The 24,482-nt window shown below is 31.4% G+C and overlaps 4 protein-coding genes across 5 annotated transcripts; 1 reads left to right on the top strand and 3 right to left on the bottom strand.

The window, feature by feature from the left end:
* Nucleotides 1-544: 544 nt before the first annotated feature.
* Nucleotides 545-2,908, top strand: LOC120174711 (uncharacterized protein C24B11.05-like). 2 transcript variants are annotated; one of them, XM_039181479.1, is made up of 8 exons: nt 545-633; nt 738-803; nt 904-1,001; nt 1,097-1,134; nt 1,347-1,434; nt 1,530-1,739; nt 2,458-2,523; nt 2,645-2,908. In XM_039181479.1, exons 1-8 carry the CDS (start codon nt 603-605, stop codon nt 2,852-2,854), a joined length of 807 nt encoding a protein of 268 aa, XP_039037410.1. In that variant the 5' UTR covers nt 545-602; the 3' UTR covers nt 2,855-2,908. The 2 variants fall into 2 exon arrangements, with proteins under 2 accessions (XP_039037410.1, XP_039037409.1); XM_039181478.1 differs by having other exon boundaries at nt 1,527-1,739.
* On the bottom strand, nt 2,395-15,582 carry LOC120174712 (protein TONNEAU 1a-like). The gene is made up of 9 exons (XM_039181480.1): nt 15,404-15,582; nt 14,090-14,222; nt 13,664-13,752; nt 13,416-13,538; nt 12,061-12,188; nt 11,934-11,959; nt 11,695-11,848; nt 11,009-11,131; nt 2,395-2,410 (listed from the first exon to the last, which is right to left on the bottom strand). The coding sequence occupies exons 1-8, from the start codon at nt 15,488-15,490 to the stop codon at nt 11,080-11,082; spliced, it is 792 nt and encodes a 263-aa protein (XP_039037411.1). The 5' UTR covers nt 15,491-15,582; the 3' UTR covers nt 2,395-2,410; nt 11,009-11,079.
* On the bottom strand, nt 4,290-7,538 carry LOC120174709 (probable adenylate kinase 6, chloroplastic). Its single transcript, XM_039181477.1, has 4 exons — nt 7,173-7,538; nt 5,907-6,047; nt 4,908-5,180; nt 4,290-4,724 (listed from the first exon to the last, which is right to left on the bottom strand). The coding sequence occupies exons 1-4, from the start codon at nt 7,512-7,514 to the stop codon at nt 4,581-4,583; spliced, it is 900 nt and encodes a 299-aa protein (XP_039037408.1). The 5' UTR covers nt 7,515-7,538; the 3' UTR covers nt 4,290-4,580.
* A 3,878-nt stretch (nt 15,583-19,460) lies between the features above and the next one.
* On the bottom strand, nt 19,461-20,543 carry LOC120174669 (putative F-box protein At1g32420). The gene has a single exon (XM_039181445.1). The coding sequence runs from the start codon at nt 20,541-20,543 to the stop codon at nt 19,461-19,463; it is 1,083 nt and encodes a 360-aa protein (XP_039037376.1).
* Between the last annotated feature and the right edge of the window lie 3,939 nt (nt 20,544-24,482).

Here is a 24,482-nt window from a genome sequence, read left to right as displayed (position 1 = left end):
ACAAAATGGTCACTCGATTATTTATATATTCCAAACTCATCATTTTTATTAAAAATTGATAGCAATCTAAGCTGTAAGTTAACATGCTGACTTTGATATAATAAAATATGATCCCAAAATCTTAAATGACTATCATATCTCAATCAACAGGTTAACATCCAGCATACTATCATCAATATTTTAACGAAAAAGGATGAGTTTGAACATATAATAGTTGAGTGACTATTTTATAACTTTTAATAGTCAAGAGACTCAATAAATCAATACCCTACAATTAGGGGATCATTTTATAATTGTTAATAGTTGAGGGATCACTTGTGTACATTAGCATAAAATAAAATGATTAGTTTTCGTACTTGTCACAAAGAGATCAAGTTCATGATTGAACCTAACTTGAAATAATGTTTGAGCTCTGAGTCAGCAACAGCCACCTCTCCTTATCTTAATATATATATATATTTATATTATTCACAGTTTCCGATTTTTCTATAAATTCATTCGTTTGAAACTCCTCGCTCGGACCTCTGCCTTCTTGCTTCAGCTTCTCAAAAATCTTCATTTTTCTCTCTTGAATTCTCTCTTCATCTGTTTTGTTTTATCAAATGGATTCTCCTTTCAATTGCATCTTGTTTGGTAAGTTTTTACCGCTTATTATTTTCTTCTTTTTACTCGAAATTTCCGCTTTCAAATTCTTTTCTGATCTTTCGGCTTGGATTTTTTTCTTTGGTTCTTAACAGATTTGGATGATACTCTTTATCCTTCCAACACTGGATTAGCTCAAGGCGTCAAGAAAAACATCGACGGTTCGTGGTTTTCATTTCATATATTTCTCCAGAACTCGCTACTTATTTCGCACAAATTTAGAAAATCGTAAACTATTTTCTGCTCTTACTGTTTCTTCAGATTTTCTAATTGAGAAATGTGGATTTCCGGCGACGAAAGCTTTGAATCTCAGAGTGGAACTCTTCAAAACTTACGGCAGCACCCTCGCCGGTTTACGAGTAATTACCAAACTTGTCTCTTTCCGGCGTTAAATTGTTTGGAATAATTGCAGATTTAATTCTAAAAAGAAAATTGTTTAAAATTGTTTCTGCAGGCGTTAGGCTATGACATTGATGCCGATGATTACCACGGGTGAGAAAGACCTTCTCCAACCTTCTTTTTCCTCTATGTATTTAATATAAATAAATAAAAATTATAGTTGAAAAATTGAAGATAGATGAATTGAAATATTAATTGTAATCATCAAATTCGATTAATTTAACGACTAATTTTATATTATATCTATATCTTAATTCCAATATTTGACAAGAAAATAATTTGACTTCATTTTGGTTCATTGGCAGTTTCGTCCACGGAAGATTGGCGTACGACGTGATCAAGCCGGACCCTCAGCTACGTAATATGTTACGCAGCATCACCCAAAGGAAAATCGTAAGTCATAAGGGAAAAAAAACAAAATCATTAGAATTATTGAGTAATTTTTGAAGCTTGAAATTTAGAAAGAAAAATTGTTGTTGTGATTGCAGATATTCACGAATTCCGATAGAGTTCATGCGATTAAGGTTATGAGAAGGTTGGGAATTGAAGATTGTTTCGATCAAATCATATGTTTCGAGACACTGAATCCTAACCTCTCAAAATCAAAGCGTCCTGATGAGTTCCCTGTCGTTCTCAAACCTTCCACGGAGGCCATGAAAATTGCTCTGCACGTCTCCCGTGTTGATCCTCCACTCACTGTAATATTCCTTTCTGAATTAAAAATCATACATAAAACTTATTATTTTATATACCGATAACAAAATAGAATATTATAAACGAGATTTTAGTATTGTAATGTATTCTATTTAAGGATATAAACCTTACACTTTAAATTTGAAATTATAAAATTTAACCCTAAATTCTAAATTAGAAATATGACAATATTAAAATTTTAAGAAATATTTTTTATTTAGGCGTGGACATAGAATTTTATATTAAATGTAAACTGAATATGACAATATTAAAATTTTAAGAAATATTTTTTATTTAGGCGTGGACATAGAATTTTATATTAAATGTAAACTTTTAACAAGTTATATCATAGATTTAGATTATACGAAATTATAAAATTTTAGGAGTTTTCAAAGTAAATTATGAATAAAAAATACTTAAATGATATGATAAAAAATTTAGTTAGTATAAAATGATTATAAGATAGTGTATATTCATAATTTTTCTTAGATATTGACAACACATATCTTATAGATGCATTTGTAACATTCATTCTCCATCACTAAGTTTACTTGAAAAAATTTAAACCATATAATAATTTAAATTTTATATAAAAAAAGGGATCAACACCTCACAATATATCCCTGTTTTCACCGTCCATTTATAATATAATGTCCTTCAATATATATATATATAAATTATTGTTGTCTTTTTTATTTAAAATATTTATTTATTTTGTTGCAGCTGTTTCTGGATGACAACGTTCGGAATATATCCGCTGGAAAGGCTATTGGCCTATGGACTTGTCTGGTAATTTCCATTTTAAAATAAAACAGAATTGAAATGAATAAATATTGATTTTAAATTTGAAATATATATACATATATATGAATTTTGCAAAATGAATTAATCTGAATATTTTGTGTTAAAGGTTGGAAAGACGGGTAAGACAAAGGAAGCGGATTATGCAATACAGGAAGTGAAGAAATTGGAGCAAGTGATACCGGAGATCTGGGGGAGCAAATCGGAGGGAAATCGGAGCGAATTACATGCAGATGTTCTTCTGGATCAGTTCAACATCTCCGGTGACCTAATTGAGAAGAAGGTGGGATTAGGACTTGCCGCCCCATTATGCACATAATTCATTCCAATAATCATGTGGATAATGTTAATTAATCATGTAAATTAGCATGTACATGTGCGTATCAAAATAGTCTCTAATGTGGGATAATGACATGATTCGCACTCCTCAACTTTGGGGTTTGTTCTAATGTGACCCCTCAATTCTCTAAATGTCAATGTAATATTTAAAGTTTGTATTTACTCTATGCTAATCAAATAAAAGAAGTTTGAATTTCATTATTAACATAGTCTTGATAATGGGGTTGAGATCTTATATGACGTGACACCTGAACCAATAGGGTATAACCAAGTGTCAATTTTGAGTTTTGACGCGTCAATAAATCCATCGTTTATGGAGACTGAAACACAATACAATAAAAAAACTATTTACTTTTAACAAAAGAAAATAGGAAGTATATGAAATACACCTTAATAAAATATTTATATTAAAAATATTATCGTTTCTCCTTTCATAATCTTCCTATATTATTCTTTATTGTTTGAAATGAGGTAAAGACTTGGAGATTTTAACAAGCAATTAAACAATTCTAAAAACTTGGCAATCTTCCTGGAGCCAAGATACATAACTATCATATGGTTATTCTTTAACCTCTTCATTTCCACTTTATCAAACACCACCTTCAATCCAAACACTCCAACATCTAATCGAACACGAAATTTCTTTAAATTGTTCCTAATTTCTACTGAATCTCTTTCATCTTCATCGATTCTTCTATATTGCCTATTTTAAAAGATCTTTGGATTTTGAGTTCGTCTTCTTTTGAGGAAGTTTACTGATTCTTAAGCTATTCTCTAATCAATTTTGTTTTTACGAAGCATGATTTTATTCATTTTGCCAAAAGAGGTTCAAGAATCAAGCTAGTTTTTTTTTTTCTTTCTTTTTAGAAAGCAAGAACATTAATGGTGATTTTAAGATTTTTTGAGTTAGCCGGAGAATTTAGATTGGTTTCAAATATGCCTTTTTTTGTGTGGATAAAGAGTTTCTTAGATGGGTTGTAAGAAAAGGAAACCGGATTTGTAAGAATCAATGAAGTCTTTCTAAAGTCGTTGAAGAGATTATTTGAAAAATCTCAAATCTAAGATTAACTTTTGTTAATTCTAATTTTAGTCATCATTTTAGGTTATTTAGAGATGATTAGAACAAACAATAACAAATCTGAACTAGTTAATTTTTCAACGAACTAGAGAAAGGTGATTGAATGAAAGAAATCATCGTAAATCTAATGAAATTTGATCTTGATTTGAAGTTTCAAAAAAGTCAAATGGAAAGGAGACTGTCAAGGGCTCATGAATGGAACAAAAAATTACAAATTATTATATATTTTAGATATTCTATTAATAATCTATTTTTACTCCTAAAATTTAAAAGTTAACCCCTTTACCTAAAATCTTACTTCCGTCATCAAGCGAAGACAATGTGAAAATTATACAGCAGAGTGAAAATGGCATTGGCATTAAGCTGGCGGACATACATGTACTTGTTAATGGCTTAAATAACACAATACCCCCACCAGCCCCCAAACAATAACTTACTTCGCACATTCTTTAAGATGCAAGTACAAAACTGCCACCTTTAGTAGTTTAGGGCTTCATACCTGTCTAGCTTTATTGCACATTCAATGTTTCTCTCTTCCTTCTCAGATTTTCTTCTTTTTTTCATGAAAAAGATATGCATGCAAAGAATGACCAAATTTACCTGCAAATACTTCAAATGATCATACACATCATGCGGCTGCAGATTGCTTGTTGCCGTGATCTTCAAGATTCAAAGCATGGAGCAGCTTCAACCATGACTCCGAGATGCCTCCTGGAAGATCGAATTCTAACAATTTCCCACGACTGCGGTAGAAATCCTCTACAGGTCGAGTCTGTGAAAATAAAATTTGAAAATGCATCAGACAATTCTTTCCCCTGTAATTACAGCTCCAAGGTCATATGGTTTTGAACCAATCGGGTAGATTATGTCTAGTAATTTTTAAACACGCGAATTGAACCCAAAAATTCACATGGATAGTAAACTAAATTCTCAACAATGCATTTTAGAGAAATACCGTCGACTGGTATATGCGGAGACGGTTCTTAACAACTTCTTCGGTATCATCAGGTCGAGTAATAAGCTTGGATGCACACTCGGGAGGAGGAGGAAGTGAACTCATGTGCATCCCAGGCCTCCCGTTCTCAGCCTTGATATCGATAGAAGCCAAATTATAGTTTCCTCCACATTCACTACAAATCCTTCTTCCAAGACATTTTGCAAGCAATGCTTCTTCCCGGAGTTTCAGGTTAATCACTAAGTCGATGTCCGTCACACCCTCTAATATTTCCTAGGAAATAAACATAATGAAATAGTAGACTACATGGTTAGGGATTAACTAGTAATTGGAACAAAATGCCATGGAGCTATTTTACATGATAAATATATTCAATAGTGCAACCATTACGCTTCCTGACAGAACACAAAAACAACACAAAAAACATACAGCTTTCCATATATAAGTGAATTGCAATTTCAGATTTGTCGATGAAACAAAAACTGCTAACAATATAGAAACTTCAACAGTATGAAATCAGCATGTTGTATTGCGATAAGATGCTATTCTTCAGAGTGTATACCAAACAAACAAACAAAAAACAGCATTCTCGACTATCCAATTTACTATAGGCCATGATGGCAAATTTATTTGTCATTGAGAACATAGGTAGAAGTTGTAATCTAGTTGCATAAGTATAACCTGGCAATACTGGACGTAATACATTATACATCATGAAAAAGAAACACGAACGCAAAAATTTTCACAATCTATATAAAACAAGAACACACGAATATGGCATGCTTCTAAAACCAACAGGAACCTGAATTTACACACGCTTTTAGCAAAACCTTCAGCAATAGCTATACAAAGGGGTAAATGCAGTACCCAATGCAAGTATTTTCCTACAATTTCTTTAAACACTGCCTTCACAAACATTCTTATTTCCCTGTAGTAAAGTTGAATTAAACTTTAGCAGAATACAAAATATTACAGAAAATTATCAAATGAAGCACCTACCGCTTGTCTTACTGTCCGAGGAAAACCATCAAGAATGAACCCCGATTCACCCTTAGCTTCTCCCTTTTCAAGACGTTTGGAAAGTAAATCTATTATAATTTCATCTGAAACTAATTTGCCCTGGTTAACAATCTCCTTTAGCTGCCAAGTGTATAATAATAAAAAAGTAAATTTAAATTTTTAAAAAAGATAAACTTCAACTCCAATTTCTTTTCTATCATGATCTTCAAATTGCAACAAAAGCAAAAACCAGTTAAACTTCTCCAAAAGGCGTCGAAAAACCCTCAACAAATTTATTATGGATCCATTTGATTATTGCTTTTACTACTTGTTTTTATTCAGGTTGATAATAAAAAAGAAGATTAAATATCTACAGAATCTGTGTACTATAGTAAAAAAATGCAATCTGCTCTGTGTATATTTGATATTTCATATTTGATGCAAACAAGTATAATCAATAACAATTTAAACGAAAATCCATCTAAAATGCTGACATGAACCCCAGGAATATGCCAAAACATATGTTCATGATAATTAGTTCTATTTATGGGTTTGTATTGTCAGATTTCAGTTCACATGAGCATTTAGGTGGTTTTCCATTAATAATTATTAAGTTACTTGTTTTCATTTACAGCTATCAAAATCGAAAGACTAAATTACTTAATCCTAAAGGAACTACAAAATTGACAACGATATTAATGAAAAACTGTTTAAAATGCTGACGAGAACTTCAGGGATCGACGAAACATGTGTCCTTAATACTTAATAGTTCTACTGTATCCTCAGATTCCGGAGTCCACATCAGCACTTAGGTTGTCATCAATGTTACTTTTCTGCTTGCAGCAATCAAACTCCATAGACAAGATTACTTAATGCTAAAGGTACAACCTGTATACTATGAGCTAAAAAATAACATTCATATGTATTGAAACAAAAACAAAACAAAAAAAACATTTATCAAACGGAATTAATTAAGTTAAAAATTAGCATAGATTTGAATACAATGATCCAAACAAGAAATTTATGCATTCACTTATTTACAAATAGAAAGCTTTTTAACTTTAATCATTCAAAAGTAAACTGAACCGTGAATTCTCTAAACAGAAGTAGATCGAACGATTTAAACTAATCGGTGATATATATATCCTCTTTTCAACATGCATTCAGTAAAAACAAACCGTTTTTTCACCTGAAAACGTGTTGAGAGGTTAAATTCAACTTTCTGTAAAAAAAATGGAAGACGAAACCTAACAGAAAAGATTGGACCTGAGAAGAAAGGGAACCAGAGGAAGCGAGCTCATCACGGACGAGATCACCGGTGGCGATGTGCGGAACACCGACAAGATTCGACAACCGAGAAGCATACGTTCCTTTGCCAACGCCGGGACACCCTAGAAACACCCACTGGACATTTCTACCCTTCGGTTCTCTCTTCAGAGTCCCCAATCCGGCCGGTTTATTACGGTTGAGGTCAGTTTCGGGATCAAGAGTCGAAGAAGAAAAGGAATGAAAGAGAGGTCGAATTACGTGAGAGAATGCTGCAACGGCGGCGGCGTTCGGCGATTTGACAGCCGTGGCGGCTCTGGAGCAACGGCTGAAAACCGCCATGGGAAAGGTAAGGGATTGTTTGGCTGTGGGGTTTGAACAACTTTTTAAAGCGAAATCGGAGTTCGTCCTTCGACTGAGGAAACGTGGACAACGTGTAAGAGTCTGACGTTTTGAGTTTGCCACGCGGATTTCTGTTTTATTTTCTCATTTTATTTCTTTAATTACTTTTTTATAAAATTAAATTACGTCAAAATATGAGAGAATGTAACGTATACATGAATGTAACGACGGTAACTTTCATAGATATCAAATAATTGCTAGCAACCAATTGAATTCAATGGTAAAAGAATTATTATTATTTTTTAAAATTTTAAATTTAAATTTATCAATGTTAAAAGTGTAAACGTTCAATGTCCAATGATTGAGAGTTATTTTTAAATAGATAATTCATTGTACTTACCATCGCATATTATAAAAAAACTATCAGTTACATACAAATAATATATGTATTAAAACTTGTTAGATAAAGGTGGTTCACTCGTTTAATTTAAATGGAGATTCGTAATGGTGCGACAACGATCATTAATCGTGTTTGAAGGAAGAAGATGATGGATTACCATGAGGAAGAAGGAAATGAATTGGCCATGAGCGGTCAATCCCTTTTTTCAGTCATGATTGGGATTATTTATAGTAACATTTAGTGTGTATGTTAGCCATAAAATCTTTGTGGTTATTTGTAGATTAACAAGTTATGTAAATCTAATAGTCAAACTTTGAATTCTGTTTTGACGTATTACGTAGGTTTGTAAGAGAACTTGTCTATCAAAGATCTTGTATATGCTTTGTTGTTGACTAAAAGTTTGTGTATAGAGGATGTAGGTCAGTCGGAGTCTCTGAGGTTTTCAGAGACCATCTCCGGAGGTAATAAGTTTGGTTTGTCTTTTGGTTTGTGCAAAGAGTCGATTACCATGAGGAAAAAGAAGGCTACACATGTTGCAGTATTGCACAACGATGGTTGCAGATACAAAGTTACTAGATATTTCTATTGCACCATAATGAAAGTACCCTAGTATTATTAGAGTGTAGCTCCTGGTTATATGAGCAGGAGTGAGAGATGTTTCTGCGATTGTTGGGCTTCCAAAGGCGTTTAGGACGTTTAATCTATCAAGTTGTCGAAGTGTATCTTCGCGCACTTGCACTAAAACTGTAAATTCAAGCGAAGCTATCTCAAGAAAATCATTTTTTTATCTGTTTCGGACCTTCGGTGCCCCTACTGTTGCGTTTGCCTGGTTCGTTGCTGGTAGTATTTGGCTCTGTTTAGGTGCTTTGGGTATTGGTAGCTGAAATGGTGAAATCCTTTCGATCCTGATTTGGCGGTTATTATTAGGGTTTTCAATTTCCTTGCTTGCTTGGGGGTCACGTGTTCTGGTTATAGCTGCTGTGGGAGCTGTTGTGCGAAAGGTGGGATTGTAGTGTGGTGTTTTGTTTCCATTCTACTTTTGTCTTGTTTTTGCTTAATTATTTACTTAATTTTTATTATTCGTTTATTTTGTGTGTTATTGTTATTTATTACAATTATTATTACTAATATCTTTTATATTTCATTTATTTTAAAAACTTGCATTACTTAAAAGATTTTTCCTTTTTAAAAATACCTCTATAAATATCTTTTTATATAGAAAAATATGATTTTAAGCATTCAATCCTACATAGTCCAAGTTAACCGACGATAAATTTCTCTCTTTTATGCAAGCAGTGTTAGAAAGAAAAATATTTTTGAACCCAAAATTAATTTCGATAAAGATATTTTCAGATAAAAATAACAAGGAGCTTTAAATTTTATAAATGAATTTTCGATAAGGATTTTTTTTTTATTAATATGGAGTAAATATATAAGTTATTATATGTTCAATAATAAATGCTCATGCACCCTGCGTACACGGTGTTCATACCAAGAACATCAAGAGATGAGGTCACACGATTTACGCCTTAAGTCTCTTATATAAATCTCACTTTAAAATGAAACAAATAAATGTTTAAATATCATTTTATTTAATTTTGATATATGGTTTTTACGTTTATTTCACTAAATTTATTTATATTTTTTTACAAATATTATCTAAAACTCGAACAAAAAAATAAATATTAACATATCATCGTAATTTTATCCAAAACTCGATTAGTCCAACATGTTGCTTTTTCAATCGAAAATTTACTTTTAGTAGAATTTGCTCAACGAACGGTCTGTTGAATGGGTAATTAGTAAGTATGAAGTCATTTTCAGTAGATTCAAATCCAAATGTATTTAATAGTTTAAATTGGCATATTGAGTGATCCACAATACTTGTCCAACTTCGTACTCATATCCATCAATATATAAGTTTTGACTTTTCATTTAATATAGCTATTCCCTTTACAAGCCTCTTCGAATATATATATTGATTGTTGTTCGTTTAATTTGATAATTGATTTAATAAAAATGATATTGAAATATTATATCATAACAATTTTAATCTTAAAACTTAAGCATTCTATTAATTTAATTATAATTTCAAATAATTCAAGAAACTTGACGTGCTATCATAATATTGGAGAAAAAAAAAACAAAAGTACTTGAAAATGATGATCAAGAATCAAACCTAAAACCTTAGAACACAATAAACTCAACCACTGAGCTAAGCTCAATTATTGATAATTTTTGGCAAACTACATGTTTACTAAATCATTTCAAATTAAAAGAGAGCGGCACAGATAAAATTTTTAAATATTAAAGATTTATTAAATCATTTCAATTTTAAAATATATAAAATTTGAAAACTAATTTATTATTATACAATTGTAAAAACACATAACATTAAATATGATTTATTATTATATGAACCAAACGATCTCGGTGATAAAGGAATTGTTGTTATTCCTTGAAACCTCAATTCAAACATCAAAAATACCAAGAGTGTAAACATTCAATGTCAAATGGTAGAGAATTGTTTTTGAACAAATATTATCTTGTATTTACCCCAAATTAATAAAAAAAATATTGATTTGTCATTTTATGAAATTTAAAATCATTATAATTCAACGTTTTTACACAACTTTTGGTACTTCATGTGAAATTTAATTTTTAAATCTATATTCAAACACGGGTATTTGGGTACAACCCTATAAACAAGTCGAAGAAACTACTTAAAAACCGAGCATTCTCGATGTAGGACCATACCCATATCCAAAATCCGAGTAACAAATTTCTATCACCATACTAGAAGGCAGTTTTGGTAACTTACAAGCTACAACATCAACTTGTTTAGGGAAAAGTAAACATGACTATTCATGTGCATCAACAGATAAACAAACAACCGTACACTTCTCAGCTTGCAAAACATGGTTTGATCTAAATCCAAGCAAAAACATCAAAAATACAATAGGTCTGCCCCATGGGATCCATAAAGCAAATAATGCTCAAAAGAGATGGCCTAAATCACATCACAAACACACACACACACACACATATAAACTTACATTATAACTTCACTTCCTATTTTTGTTGTTAAGAAAATCTTGCATGGGCGAAAAACTTGAAAACGCAAACTGAACTAGGCTTTGCCGGAATGTGATACATGTCATTCAGCTACATATGATCAACCTTGTCGTCGTCCCCACCGATTCCATCCCCAGCATGCCTGTGACCAAATTAATTAAGCAGATACAACTTTAGATATACATGTATAAACTGAATACTGATAGTATATTTCTATGGTTACTCGGATTAGGTTTAAGTGCCAGGCATGGTATGCATCTGACAATGGCATGGCTAGATTTTTCTAAATTTTTCAATATATTTGGAGCATCCTAGGAGGTCATATTTACCAGGGTCGGACACGGATACTCCAAGGAACATAGGTTACATGACTAAGGTGACATGTTTTACACAATTTAAAATAACGTTACTCATTACAACAACCTCATTTCAAATTCATCCGACAAATAAATAAATACAAAGTGATCCAAGGTTTCAGAGATGCATTAGTCTTCCTACTACTAGATAAAAATGCAATTTATTATAACACCAGGGAACGAAAGATAAAAAACATTCATCTCCATGCCAAATATCAGAACAATCTCATCCAGTGGAACTTTCACCTAAAAGCTTTAAAAGGTCTGTGATGCCAATGTTTCATATTAATTCCTAGTAAACATCAAACCAGTACGCAAAGTTTCATTTTAGCAGGGTTGAGAGACAAACCGCCAAGAAGAAGTTAAATTCCTGGCCTTCCTGTCCAACTGAAGATTTTCAAGGGCAGTTGAATTTCGAATCACGTCTTCTGAGAGATCATCATCATATCTCCAACTATACTCGTCTTTCCTGTAACCAGACATGGAAGAGCCTGCTCTTCTATCTATATGCCAAAGTTATCATATGATGGAAACAACAATAAAGTAGATATGTGAACGTTAAAACAACATATAACATAATCACTTTACCAGATGACTGCGAAACAGAGACCGGCCTGTCATAAAAATGCTAAAAATAGTCAGCTTTTAGCAGTATTATGAAGAAAAATGGGAAACGATAAAGATGAAGAAGCGGGATATGGCATTAGTCCAGCACCTGCCCAATGGAGGCAAGCCCCCAGCAACAGCAGATGATGAGGGCCTTCTTGTGTTGCGAGACTCTGAACTAGATGAAGACTCAATTTCGTGTGATCTCCTTCCAGTTCCTCGTGCTTGGGATAAGTTCTGAAAAATGTGATTGGTAGCCATGAGCATGTTTTCCACATGTATAAATTATTTGAACATTTAAATATGAAAAGACGTCATCATGATGTAGGGTAACATTGCAGATATCTAACTACCAAAAACTTGGTGATATGAATCAAATCTCACTTCTGTACATGTCAAACTCTCCCTGGTATGACGAAAGCAGAAACTCGATGCTTACAATACAAGAAAATAGATAGTTCTGAGTAAAGCCTCATATTTAGGACCTTGAAAAGAAACCCTCAAGTCCCAAGTGCTAGAATAATCCTGATTGATATCAGTCTTAGCTTCACACATCCAAGTCCTCCTGAGAACCCTTCGCACTCAAGCCAACCAGGATTTCCTTGGAACAAATTAACATAATAGTCCTCCACATTACTGTACTCATCACACTCAAAACTACTGTCATTAATATATTTTTTCAACGCCAAGACATACAACAATTGTTCCCATAACCTCATTCTCTTTTTCTCTTAACTAAGAAACCTTTCCCTGGCTCATTTAAGAGCTTTGACAGCATAAAGCAACATACAACTACAGCTTTCACTATTTTTCTTTAATGTTGATGTATCTGTCTGCAAAGTGCAAACGTGATAATTATAATGATCTTTCATCTTACTCCATTGTGATTTCCGAATATCAATAGCAGGAAAAATAATTGGTTGATTTCTCTGAACATATATAGTAGTTTACTTTAATAATTTAAAACTAATCTTAAGTTAACAAAATATCTGTTTTTGAAATTTTGCAGTGCCATTTCCAAACAAAAGACAGGCCTGCTAATTTCTTTTTCCTTTTAATAGAGAACCATTACAGAAAGAACACCAAAACCTATTTCTGCACCCAGATTACAGTAAAACCTATCCTTCTCCACACAGAGTTCAACATTCATCCCTTTAGCTATCAGGATATTCAGAAATGGCCCATCTTGTCACATCAGCTATCTTAAAAAGACGTCAAACCAGAGAAGAAAGCTAGGTTATACGAGAACACCCAAACAACGGCAAGTTGACACTTGGTCTAAAAGAATTATCATAATTCAGAACACATTAATTAGTACTACAAATAACACTTAGCATAGAAAAAAAGTAAACAAAAGAGTTTACAAGCTTCAGACAACAGATGCACTAAAATGAGTCAAAATTCACAAGTCAAAGACCTACTGTAGTATGAACTATGAACTATATACAGAAGAGATCAACTAACCTCAAACTTCAAGAAACCTTCAAGAACATCCAGGAGCAACGGTCCACTATCCCCATTTCTGTTAAGATCATAACCATTTTTGCCACTAAAGTCTTTCAGCTCAGTTTTCCAAGAGTCTTTTTGCTACATGTAAAAGAAGACAAATATCAAAATGATTCGCATGTAAGCTTCAGAGAAATAAAACCAATTAAATTATCAACTATAAAGCAATGACCAGAACTATGATACATTGGAAATTACTTGATTACCAAATTACTCTCAGGCCGATAAACTTTCAGAGTATGGTTTAGTTGTGCCCAATCCAAGTACTCGCATACTAGTGCAGTTAACAATCTTCCTGCAATTGGAAATACAAGGTGCACATTACTTAGGACATCACAAAAGGGAGATTTAGAGCAGAGTTTGGAGACAAAACAAAAGCAACATGAGAACTTGTTCACAATTCACAAATGAAACGGTTAAAGACTATATTGAGGAAGAAAAAAGAAAACAACAACCAAGGAAGAAAAAAGAAAACAAAAACTAGATACTTGCTTAGTCTTTTTCAAAATGAAAGAGGGCCAGCAGCAAAAGAGGGCCAGCAGCAAAAGAGGGCCATCCGATAACTTCAAATAACAATATATAATTCCTTAAAAAAATAACAATATATAAAAGGCTCAAACTAATGGACTGACCAGAAGGAGAAGCATGAAGTTGTTTAGCACGATCATTGCAACTTCCCAGTAATGCAGGATGTAAACCTTCTTCTTTTTCAATAACTCGATCCTCCTCTTCTATTGCCTCAAAGACACTTGCCCTGAGTTCAGCCTAGGAATGACATAAATGGAAAAGTGAAAGTTATTCAAGTGTCTAATTGATTGTGAATTTGAAATACCAAGTACATTAACATTAAAAGACAGGAAAAAGGAGAAACCAAAAAAAAACATATGGAAAAACAATTTTATTAATCCAAACACTGAAACACCTCACAAGCAATCATTGAAGATGATAATACCATTAATAGACTTCAGCTCACATAGGTCTTACCACTACCACATACAGAAAACACTAAGGACTTTGTTAGATCTGCACTTTTAATACCACACCCCTGCACACAAATGAAAAAAAAAATCCCCCCTCTTTTTCCCCATATCTGCAATTCCTAAACAGAGGCAGCCAAGGAAAATGATTATCTGGCATTCCTGTTCAAAATCCGAGAATGAGTTCAACACTCATCATTAACTAGGTTAAACATTTCAGAAAACTCGGGACATGACTTTCTCTTCTATTCCTTTTGAAATATCTCACTTACAAACTTCCAAGTTCCGAAACCAAATGTGCATACTCAATAATATGTTTTCCTCATCTTGCATTCTTCCCCTATTCAATCAGTGGAAATGAGAAACCCTTTTCCTTGTCAACTAAATGGTGCACCGGTACAAATCTTAGCTTCCCCTCCTAAAACTACACTATTTTCCTATAAATCCCTATACTAAAGACCCCAGAAAATAAGAAGTTTCCTCTTCCCTCTCTATCTTCTAATGCAAAGAAAATATGCACAAATTTTCTGAAAATAAAAATTTCCGGCTTACACTTCAACAAAATTAACAGCAACCCAGCTTATCAAACAATATCAATGAGAAAATCTTCAAAAATTTCGAACTTTCAAAAAGGGGGGAAATCAACATTTCCAATTTATCTAATTCCACCCCAAAAGAACCACACTTTAATGTTTTCAGAACATGTCATTTCAACTTTCAGGTCCAAAGATCTAAAAATCCAATTTACACATTCAATTATTCGTGAAGGTAAAACATTTTTAACAAATATCCAATTTTCAAAAAGAAATGTTTCTATCCCTAACACGAGATCCAAAGCCAAAAGAGGAATTATTTTTCTCAACTTTAAATTAACAGAGCAAAATTCCTCAACTCAGTTTCTTCTTCGTCGTTCGTTCTCGAGAACCAAACATGAAATTCCGGGGGAAAAATAGAAAACTTTTTTCTTACCCGGATCTTAGCTAGAACCCCTTTCTTCTCCAGGGTTCGGGTAACTAGCGTTTTCAAATCCATCATCTCCCTCGTGTAATCATCCATCGTTCTGATTGTTTTCGAAGAAAATTAAGAACAATAAGATGAAAATCTTCTTTTTCTTCTAAAATGTCTCGAAGAAATGAAGAAGGGTGCTGCTAGGGATGGGAGCAACAAATTAACAAAACGAACAAGAAAACAAATTCGGGTGAACGTGGGATCCGCTGGACGGTAAAGTGTGATCTTGGCCGTCTATTTTCATGATCTGGTCCTCTGATTAATTAATCAAACTTCAGATAGAAATGTGTTATCTTGACCGTTTATCTTCTTAATCTGATCACCTTAGAGTAGATCCCACGGTTAGGGGATTATAAGTTTCTCTGTTTTTTTTTGGAACAAGCTTGTTAACTCGAATTAATCTAATAAATTAAATTAATTTTTAAATTTATTCAGATTTAATTTATATAATTCAAATCATTAAATCAACTAATTTTTTTTTAATATGGTGTAATTACAATATAGCATCTATTCAAAAATGATTTTCAAGTATTTGACATCAGATTTAATTTATATAATTCAAATCATTAAATCAACTAATTTTTTATTAATATGGTGTAATTACAATATAACATCTATTCAAAAATGATTTTCAAGTATTTGACATTAAATTTTGGGACCTCAAACAATTTTTACCGTCGAAGTTGTTTGATTCGTGTATCAAATAAATATTTTAGATAAAACTTTTATGTGTATGTTTAATTAATTTAATTTAAATATAAAATTCGGTTATTTTATATTGGTTAACAAGAAATTTAGTTCAATTATTTCAATTTTTATAGTAAAATTAATTAGTTATTTTGATGTATACAAATTGAATTGATTTAATGTACACTCCTAATTATTGTTAATATGACGTAGGTGTACGAACCAAACAATTCTAGTGGTTAAAGGATTGTTGTTATCCTTGGAAGTTTTAGGTTTGAGCATCACGTATATAGCGGTATAAATGTTTATTGTCAAATAATCGAGTCTTTGAACATATACTACCTTATATTTACCTTAAATTTATTGTTACCCGACATTACGGCCGTTACTGAAGTAACATAATGTTGATGTGGTACGTTATTTCTGACATTATTTGACCACGTGGGATCATTTTGACCGGCCTAATGTCCTCCTTTCTTCTTCAACTCATCATTTCTTTTCTTTCTTCAAGCCCATCCTTCTCAAATTCTTAAACTTCTCTCATTTTTCTTCTTCACTGCAGTTGGGTATTAATTTTGAACCACGTTATGCACGTGCTCGCTACATGTGTACTAAATAAAAGGCAAAGATAGCATAATGCTTCTTCTTGGTTATCTCCATGAGAGAAGCTCAAACTCAGTGTTGTTAAATGAGTGTAAATTTGCATAGAGAAAGGGTTTCAATTACAGTTTAGTAGAGATTCTTTTATCACGTCATTAGTTTAATTTATTTTGTACTTTGCTCTTTACAGTGGAATTTATTAGTTGCCAATCAAGCAATTCATATGGTTGAACTGAACATAAAAGTTTAACCATTTTAAGCAAAATCGATCATTTTTAAAGGTAGCCCTGATGAAGAGACTTCTATTTTTTCAATGTGCTCAATTGAACATAAACAGTTATTAGTTATAAAGTTTATGGTTAGTTTACACTCATTTCAGCAAAGTGTTGGGTACATAGCTGTGAGTTTAAGGTACATTTAACGTTTTGTTTTTGTTGATTCTTGGTGTTTTGATCTACCTTTCATGTTTTATTTTTCTGTCTCTTTTTTGGATTTGTAAAATGACCCCAAAAAAAAGAAGAAACTTGTACATGATTTCTAATTAACAGTTAATGATCAGCTTATAAGGGACATGAACGATCTCATTCTTATGGTTAATTTCCTGGGCTTCTTTCTTACAAGTTGCAATATTCAAATCGTTTCCGTTGTTATTAAGGCTGATCAAGTATTCAAAATCCCAAGCTTTGAATCACATAATCTCATTACATGCCTCGTTGTAGATTCTCGAAGTTTTTCAAATGCAGGATGCCGCTGTTACATCACTCTTTATTCAAATTTAAACCCTCGAAGCTTTTAGTATCATAAATTTCTATTCACGATCTGGTAAAGGAACTGATAGAGACGGAAGAGACTGTGCATGAGGAAGAAGAGGAGAAACATAGAGACAAAGATATGTGAAGCTGCAGTTGCAGTCGAGAAGCAGATCTGCGAAGCGTCGGTCAACAGGGACTCCAACAGTTTTCCAGCGATGGTCCAGATCAGCGTTTAACAGTCCGGCTCAGCTTTCCGTTAGCACATTAACGACGGTTAACGTCGATGGACCATTTTATTACAAATCGATAACGTTAGTGACTAATTTGTAACTTTTGAAACTAATCGTAAGTTCACTTTTTAAGAAACATAATTATCAATAGAGTGAACATAACAAGTATTGAATATTGTTAATGCATTATCATTGTAGTGATAGGTTTTAATTTTACATTATTAAAATATAAAAATATATATAACTAAAAAATAATAATATATATATATAGTATACATAGTAAAATAACATGGATACGAGTATAATTTCAGTTTGCATAATAGTAAAAGAATTGTTGTTATTTATTAAAGTCTCGAGTTTTAGACATAATTATCAATAGAGTGAACAACAAGTATTGATATTGTTAATGCATATCATTGTAGTGATAGTTTTAATTTTACATTATTAAAATATAAAAATATATATAACTAAAAATAATAATATATATATAGTATACATAGTAAAATAACATGGATACGAGTATAATTTCAGTTTGCATAATAGTAAAAGAATTGTTGTTATTTATTAAAGTCTCGAGTTTTAGGATCATAAATGTCAAATGTGTGAGAATGATAAATATTAAATGATTGAATTTTTTTTGAATAAATATTACCTTATATAAACTCTAAATTAATAAATATATATATATATATATAATTTCAGTTTTAATAAAAACTAAATATTTAAAATTTACTAATATAATAAATTAAAAATAGTACGAATGATACAAACTCAGTTTTCCTGGAGTTATCTTAGGACTTTTGCCTAACTAGGCTTTGATTTGGGCTCTTTGTCTTCCAAGCATTTGTTTGGGCTCTGGTTTCCAACAATTGAAATTTATCTATATTCTGATAATTCTTTCTCACGTACTTATGAGATTTCATAGTATAACTTTAACTTGCTGGCACGGATGGGACAGGGATGGATTTTATCTGATTTTATTGAGTTTTTTTTAAAAAAAATTGGATTAGAATTAAGTTTAGTTTGAGTTTAAGGTAAAAAAACATTTGACTCGATTTAACTCAAAAAATAATATTTATAATTTATATATTTATGAATAATTACAATGATATTTATATTATATTATTCTTTTCAATTAGATTTCTATTTTATCAAATAAAATTAAGAACTTTTTATGAATATATTTGCATCGAGTTTGATCGTGTTGAGTTTGAGTTTTATTTCAAAGGTTAGGTAGGGTGAAGTCACCCTAAATTTAAGTCGAATTTCGAGTGAATGGTCTATATTTTTATGTCGGATTGAGTTGACAGAGAATCTGACCCATGCCCATCATTAATGGCAACCGAAAGAGTGGATCTTCATTTAATATGAACTCAATACATTGTAATAATAAACTTTTATCTTAATTAGACTCAAATTTAAAAGTATTTTTATTTATCTAAATTCTTTTAAAAATTAATTAAGAATTGACTTTAATCGAACACAATTTAGTATTTTTTTCACATGTTTTTAAAAATAAACAAATAAAATATTGATTTATTCAATTTAATAATATAAAATTAAAGTAGATTTTAATTTAATACCATAATTCTTGTGACTTATATGCTAAATTTTTGCATACGATTTTTTATCAAAAACATGATCAATCATATCTCCCAATTACAACTTTCTACTGTCTACATTAACACGCCATTTCAACATGAAAATATTAGATTGAACTTCATCTTATTGCTTTGTAAACAACCCAACCTAATCTCTTTTTATCGAAACAAGATTTTCCTCGTAAGTATATACCTGAAGTAAATCTCCACGAACCCTAGTTTTAATCCCGAGCTGACGAGAGTTATGTGTCTCGAGATCGCAAAGCACGAACTCTCCGGTTGCCGATTCGGCTAATACCTCGCCGTACTTCCAAAACCCGAACATCTTTTCGAAATCCGGACTCGGTTCTATCTTCAATAACTTGGTCCAACGGGACTCATCGTTCAATATCCAAACCTCATTAGTCCTTGCACTTTTGTCCATCATCTCGGTATCCCAAAACGATATCCGGTCGTTCAAAGGAAGCAGCCTCCCAAACGATCCACCGCAGGGTGACTCGATCAACTGAAAAACTTCTCGGCCCAAATGAAATGCTAGGATGTTATAGTCCGTCAGCCAATAATAAACACCGTTCGCACATGCGTTACTTCCGTTCGGACAAACCCCGAGACACTCGAACAACCAAGACTCTTTGTGTTTGATCACCCTCCATGAATTAGTACTCATATTGTAGACAGCATAATGATCCGGTCCTTGAATGTTGGTTTCTTCGTCCACGTACGACCGAATATGAACCACCTTGTGGTCATTGGACAAAGGGTCCAATCCGAATCCAAGAGTGTGCGCGAAAGTATACGACTTGTCCGGAATGCCATCGTTGCATTCGGGGAGGATCTTGAACTCCCTCGTGGCGGGATTAGATATGGTTATACGAGACTTGGTCCGATCAAACAAACAAATCAGTCCACTCTCGACACAAAAGTTGAAAACGAACAGATTAACGAAATGTGGCGGCAACTGTCGACGCATGTTGCGGTAAGCGACGAGGTCTTGATCGACAAACAAGTGCATGACAACGACGGGTATGTCGAGGGTACCTTCGCAATAATATACGATGAGAAACTTCTTCTTCCGGGCGATGTTAAAATGGCGGGAAACGAAGTCGGGATTGCGAAAGAGGTGGCGCCATTGCTTTGACACACAATTGAAACGAATGATGGACTTAACAGGCAATTTGAGGATTTCGGTCAACAAATCTAGGCAAAGGAAATCCCTATCACTACTCTTCATTCCAACCTTATTCTTTCTAAGAAAATGGAAGAAAAATGGGTATTGGATTAGGGTAAAAGGTTTAAGATTCAACCACATGTATTAAACAAGAATTACAAATCAAGGCAAGCCAATCACAATCATCAATAATAGGTAAGTAAATAAATGCTTAATCAAGTGTTCAACTTTTGACGGGTATTGAATTCGATACTTCAATGTATTTTTAAGTTAAAACAATTTTATTATCATTTTAAAAATAAATTAAAAAGTATTTACTTTTTAACTTATGAGCAGAACTGCATTTTAAATTTATATTCAATTTCATAAAACTTTTAAAATAAATAATTAAATTGACTTTTTTACTAGCCAATTTTTTGTTAGACCGACCCGAGCATCATATCCCTTCCATCTAAATTTCACCCAATTTAAGTTTAAAGAGGTTCTTTCTAATCTGAAACATGACTCAGTTTTTGAGATAAAAGTTTGTATTTAATTCGTTATAAAATGACAAAAATATAAAAAAAAATCTTATTTTTATTTGACAAACTGTAGATTTAATAAAAAAATTATAGAAAGTTAGATATTGTATTAATAATCTTTAAATATATAAAAAAATTATAATATTATCTTGAGTCGGACAATAACTATTACTCATTTATTGTTCGATAACGTTGTGGACTTGTTTATTTGATTTTTCTCCACTTGAGAAAAACAAACCCATATCAAATAGGACCATAAAACAATCCACTTTTAGTAGTGTTATCCTTTCAAACCCCATTTCACTTGGAATTGGGCGCTGATTTTACTCTATTCGGCTCTCACAATTGAAATTTAACCTTATTATAGTTAAGGGTGAATATACTATCTACTCGAATCGATGAGTCACCTGTACAATTCAAATTTTATTTGAAAATTCTTTTTGTTAAGTTATTCGAGTTTTTATTTTAAATTTAATTATAAAAATTTATATTCACCGATTCACCACATACTATTAAAAATATAAACACTCCCACTTAGTTACAAAACTACTTAGTAATGGTATAAAGATACACACATTAAACTACAATATATATTTATCAAAATTAAAATACCCACGTTAAACTACAATATTAGTCCTTTTATGTTGGAGGCTCCATTCAAGGGAATAAAGATAAGTAACAATAACAATGATTTCATGAAAAGAAAAGGCAAGAAACAAAGATTGGTGATTGGGAATTTGGTTCTCCATTTGCCTTCTCATTCTACGAAAATTTATGCCTGAAATTACCTATTGGATTTGAGCACACAACAGTAATTTATATTCTTTGAGTTTAGTTTTTACAGCTGAGGCTTGTGTGCCATAAATCCCACATGTGGGCCTAAAGTTCCCATTTTTTTGATATGGGAAACCCTTACTTCACCTTGTACATTTATGTCTAATTTTATTAGCTAATGGTGTCGTATTTTATAATAATAATAAAATTATTAAATTTAACAATTATCGATTGGTCTAGTATGATAGAATTTTGTTTGTATAACCATTGATTTCTAATTTATTAATTGACTAATTCAAATCGAGCACTCTAGAGGTCCAATATGAAGATAATCCTCTCAACCCAATTTGTTATATTAGTAAATATTAGGATTCAAACTCCTGACTGATTAAGGGATCTAGTGTCTCGTCTCACTAGACCAACTGATTATTTGTAGCAAGATGGAATATTATTGTGAATGAAAAAAAATTGATTGCCTTAAAATAGATATCTACAATAATAAACTAATTGAGTGGTTTAAGTAGTTAAAGGTAATATTGTTCTCTCTTGAGATTCTAAGTCTACAAGATTTGTGTGTCGTTAATGATTAAGAAAAATTTGGAACTGATATTATTTTATAATCACCTCATATTATTAAAAAATTAGATATCTATAACATTCAATTTAAAATAATTAATTAATAAAAAACGTGATTATACCAAAAACAACCTATCAAATTTGATTTTTCAAAGTTCTTTTTGGAAGGGAATTCGGTAGGAATTGATGGAGAAATCAAGAGGATAACCTAAAGAAGGAAAGTACAGGTTGACGTGTTGGTTGTTCCTAGATTGAGAAGGATTCTTCCTTTTCTCTTTTCGTAAACGCTTTATAAAAAATAAAACCCCATTTCCATGATCTTCTACAATAATTGTTTTGTTTATTTTATGGTCCCTAGTCAAAATATTATATTTACAGGGTTTTCAGAAATTATAAAATAATTTTAAATATAACGTAATAAACCTTTTATATCTTGATCAAATAATTTGAGAAAATTAGAGAAAATATCAAAATAGTTAGTGTGATCAATTATAGGTGGACGAAAAATTTTATGTAAGGATATATAAAATTTAAAAAATACATATTAAAAAATACAACGGTAACTCTAACATCTCCCGATCCATTCTTGCAACCAACAATACAACATACATTTAAAAACACCTATAATTTCTAAATTCCACTTTTAGATTAAAAATTCATCTTATATGTATCAAATAGTTATTTATATAAAATATATTCCTATGTAAAAAATCCCTTAGAATTTCATTAAAAATAAAATTATAAAACTCCTTTAAAACAAAAGGAGACCTATGAATATACCTTATAATTAAAATTAAACAAAAATGTTTTGATAAAAAATAAATAAAATTCAAATCAAATAATTCCATTGATCCTTGGAGGGATAAAAGGTCTAAAAAAGGAAATTTGGCAAAGCAATAAGTACATTAATAAAGGGCCATAAAATCAACAAAACATTAAATTTTTGGCCGCAATTGTAATAAAAAATCTTTTGCAAATGGACAAACAAATGCAGCTTTTAATGGAAAAAATCGTCCAATTTACTAGAGAAATGCCATAATTTTTAATTGTTTTATTGTATGTGGGCATCCCGTATAATCGATGGATTGGGATATTAGTGGGATCCAACTAGGGATAGATTATTAATTTCAATTAATTAATTTTGTTTACTAAAACTTTGAAGAATTTATTTATACATTTAATTTAAATAATAAAAATTTCAAATTCGAGTATAAGAAAATATATTCCACCTCATGATAGTTATAAAAATATTATTTTTATATATTTATATAATTTTATGATACTCACACAATGTATTTTTTTAATTTATATAGATTTATGATCGTTGATTAATTGAAACAATTCTAAATCTGTGTAAAACTAAAAAGTTTTATATTATATAATTAAATCTTATCATATTTAAATATTATTAATGAAGTTTCGATGAAATATATGAAAAAACTAACATATAAGATATTAAAGTTATGATATTGAATTATATTTTAATTAATTTTATTCAAATATTTTTCTATTTTAATAAAAATGTATGAAAAACTAAAATTATATTTTGTAAAACATTAAGTTAGTGTCGAATTTCTAATTAAACATTTAAATTAAAGTTGAGGTGAATAAAATGTTTTAAATTCAGACTGAACCTGATAATAACATACATAAAAGATTAATTTGATATTTTTCATTTTTTTTACTTTTGTAAAAACAATATTTGTCAAACAATGACATATGTATGTAATTAAATTAAATTGTTATTTATTTATTTAATAAAAATTACAACAAAAATAAAAACAAAAAAACAAAAGAAATCTCTTCTTAGGGCAAAAAATGATCTTCGATGCCACATGTTATTTGTCTTTTCTATCATTAACAAAAGCCACCAAACAAACAGTGGGTGACGTGGACAGATTTCTCCCCCTTTATCACAGCACGTGCGGTAAAAATAACAGCAGAGTTAATGGCAATTAGGTAAATAATAGGAAATTCGTGACGAGAAACGTGAGAGTTTAGGCGAAGACTTTGGTACGAAAGGAGGGCACGAAACCACGTCGCCCACTTGCCATTTGACCTCATACGCTTGCCGACACGTACACAATTTCCAAATTTTTTTATAAATTATATTATTTTATTCCTTTATTAT

Source organism: Hibiscus syriacus, unplaced genomic scaffold, assembly GCF_006381635.1.
Source record: "Hibiscus syriacus cultivar Baekdansim isolate YM2019G1 unplaced genomic scaffold, ASM638163v2 tig00112114_pilon, whole genome shotgun sequence".
Taxonomy (NCBI): Eukaryota; Viridiplantae; Streptophyta; class Magnoliopsida; order Malvales; family Malvaceae; genus Hibiscus; species Hibiscus syriacus.
The sequence above is the reverse complement of the archived record's forward strand: the minus strand, read 5'-3'. Positions and strand labels throughout refer to the sequence as shown.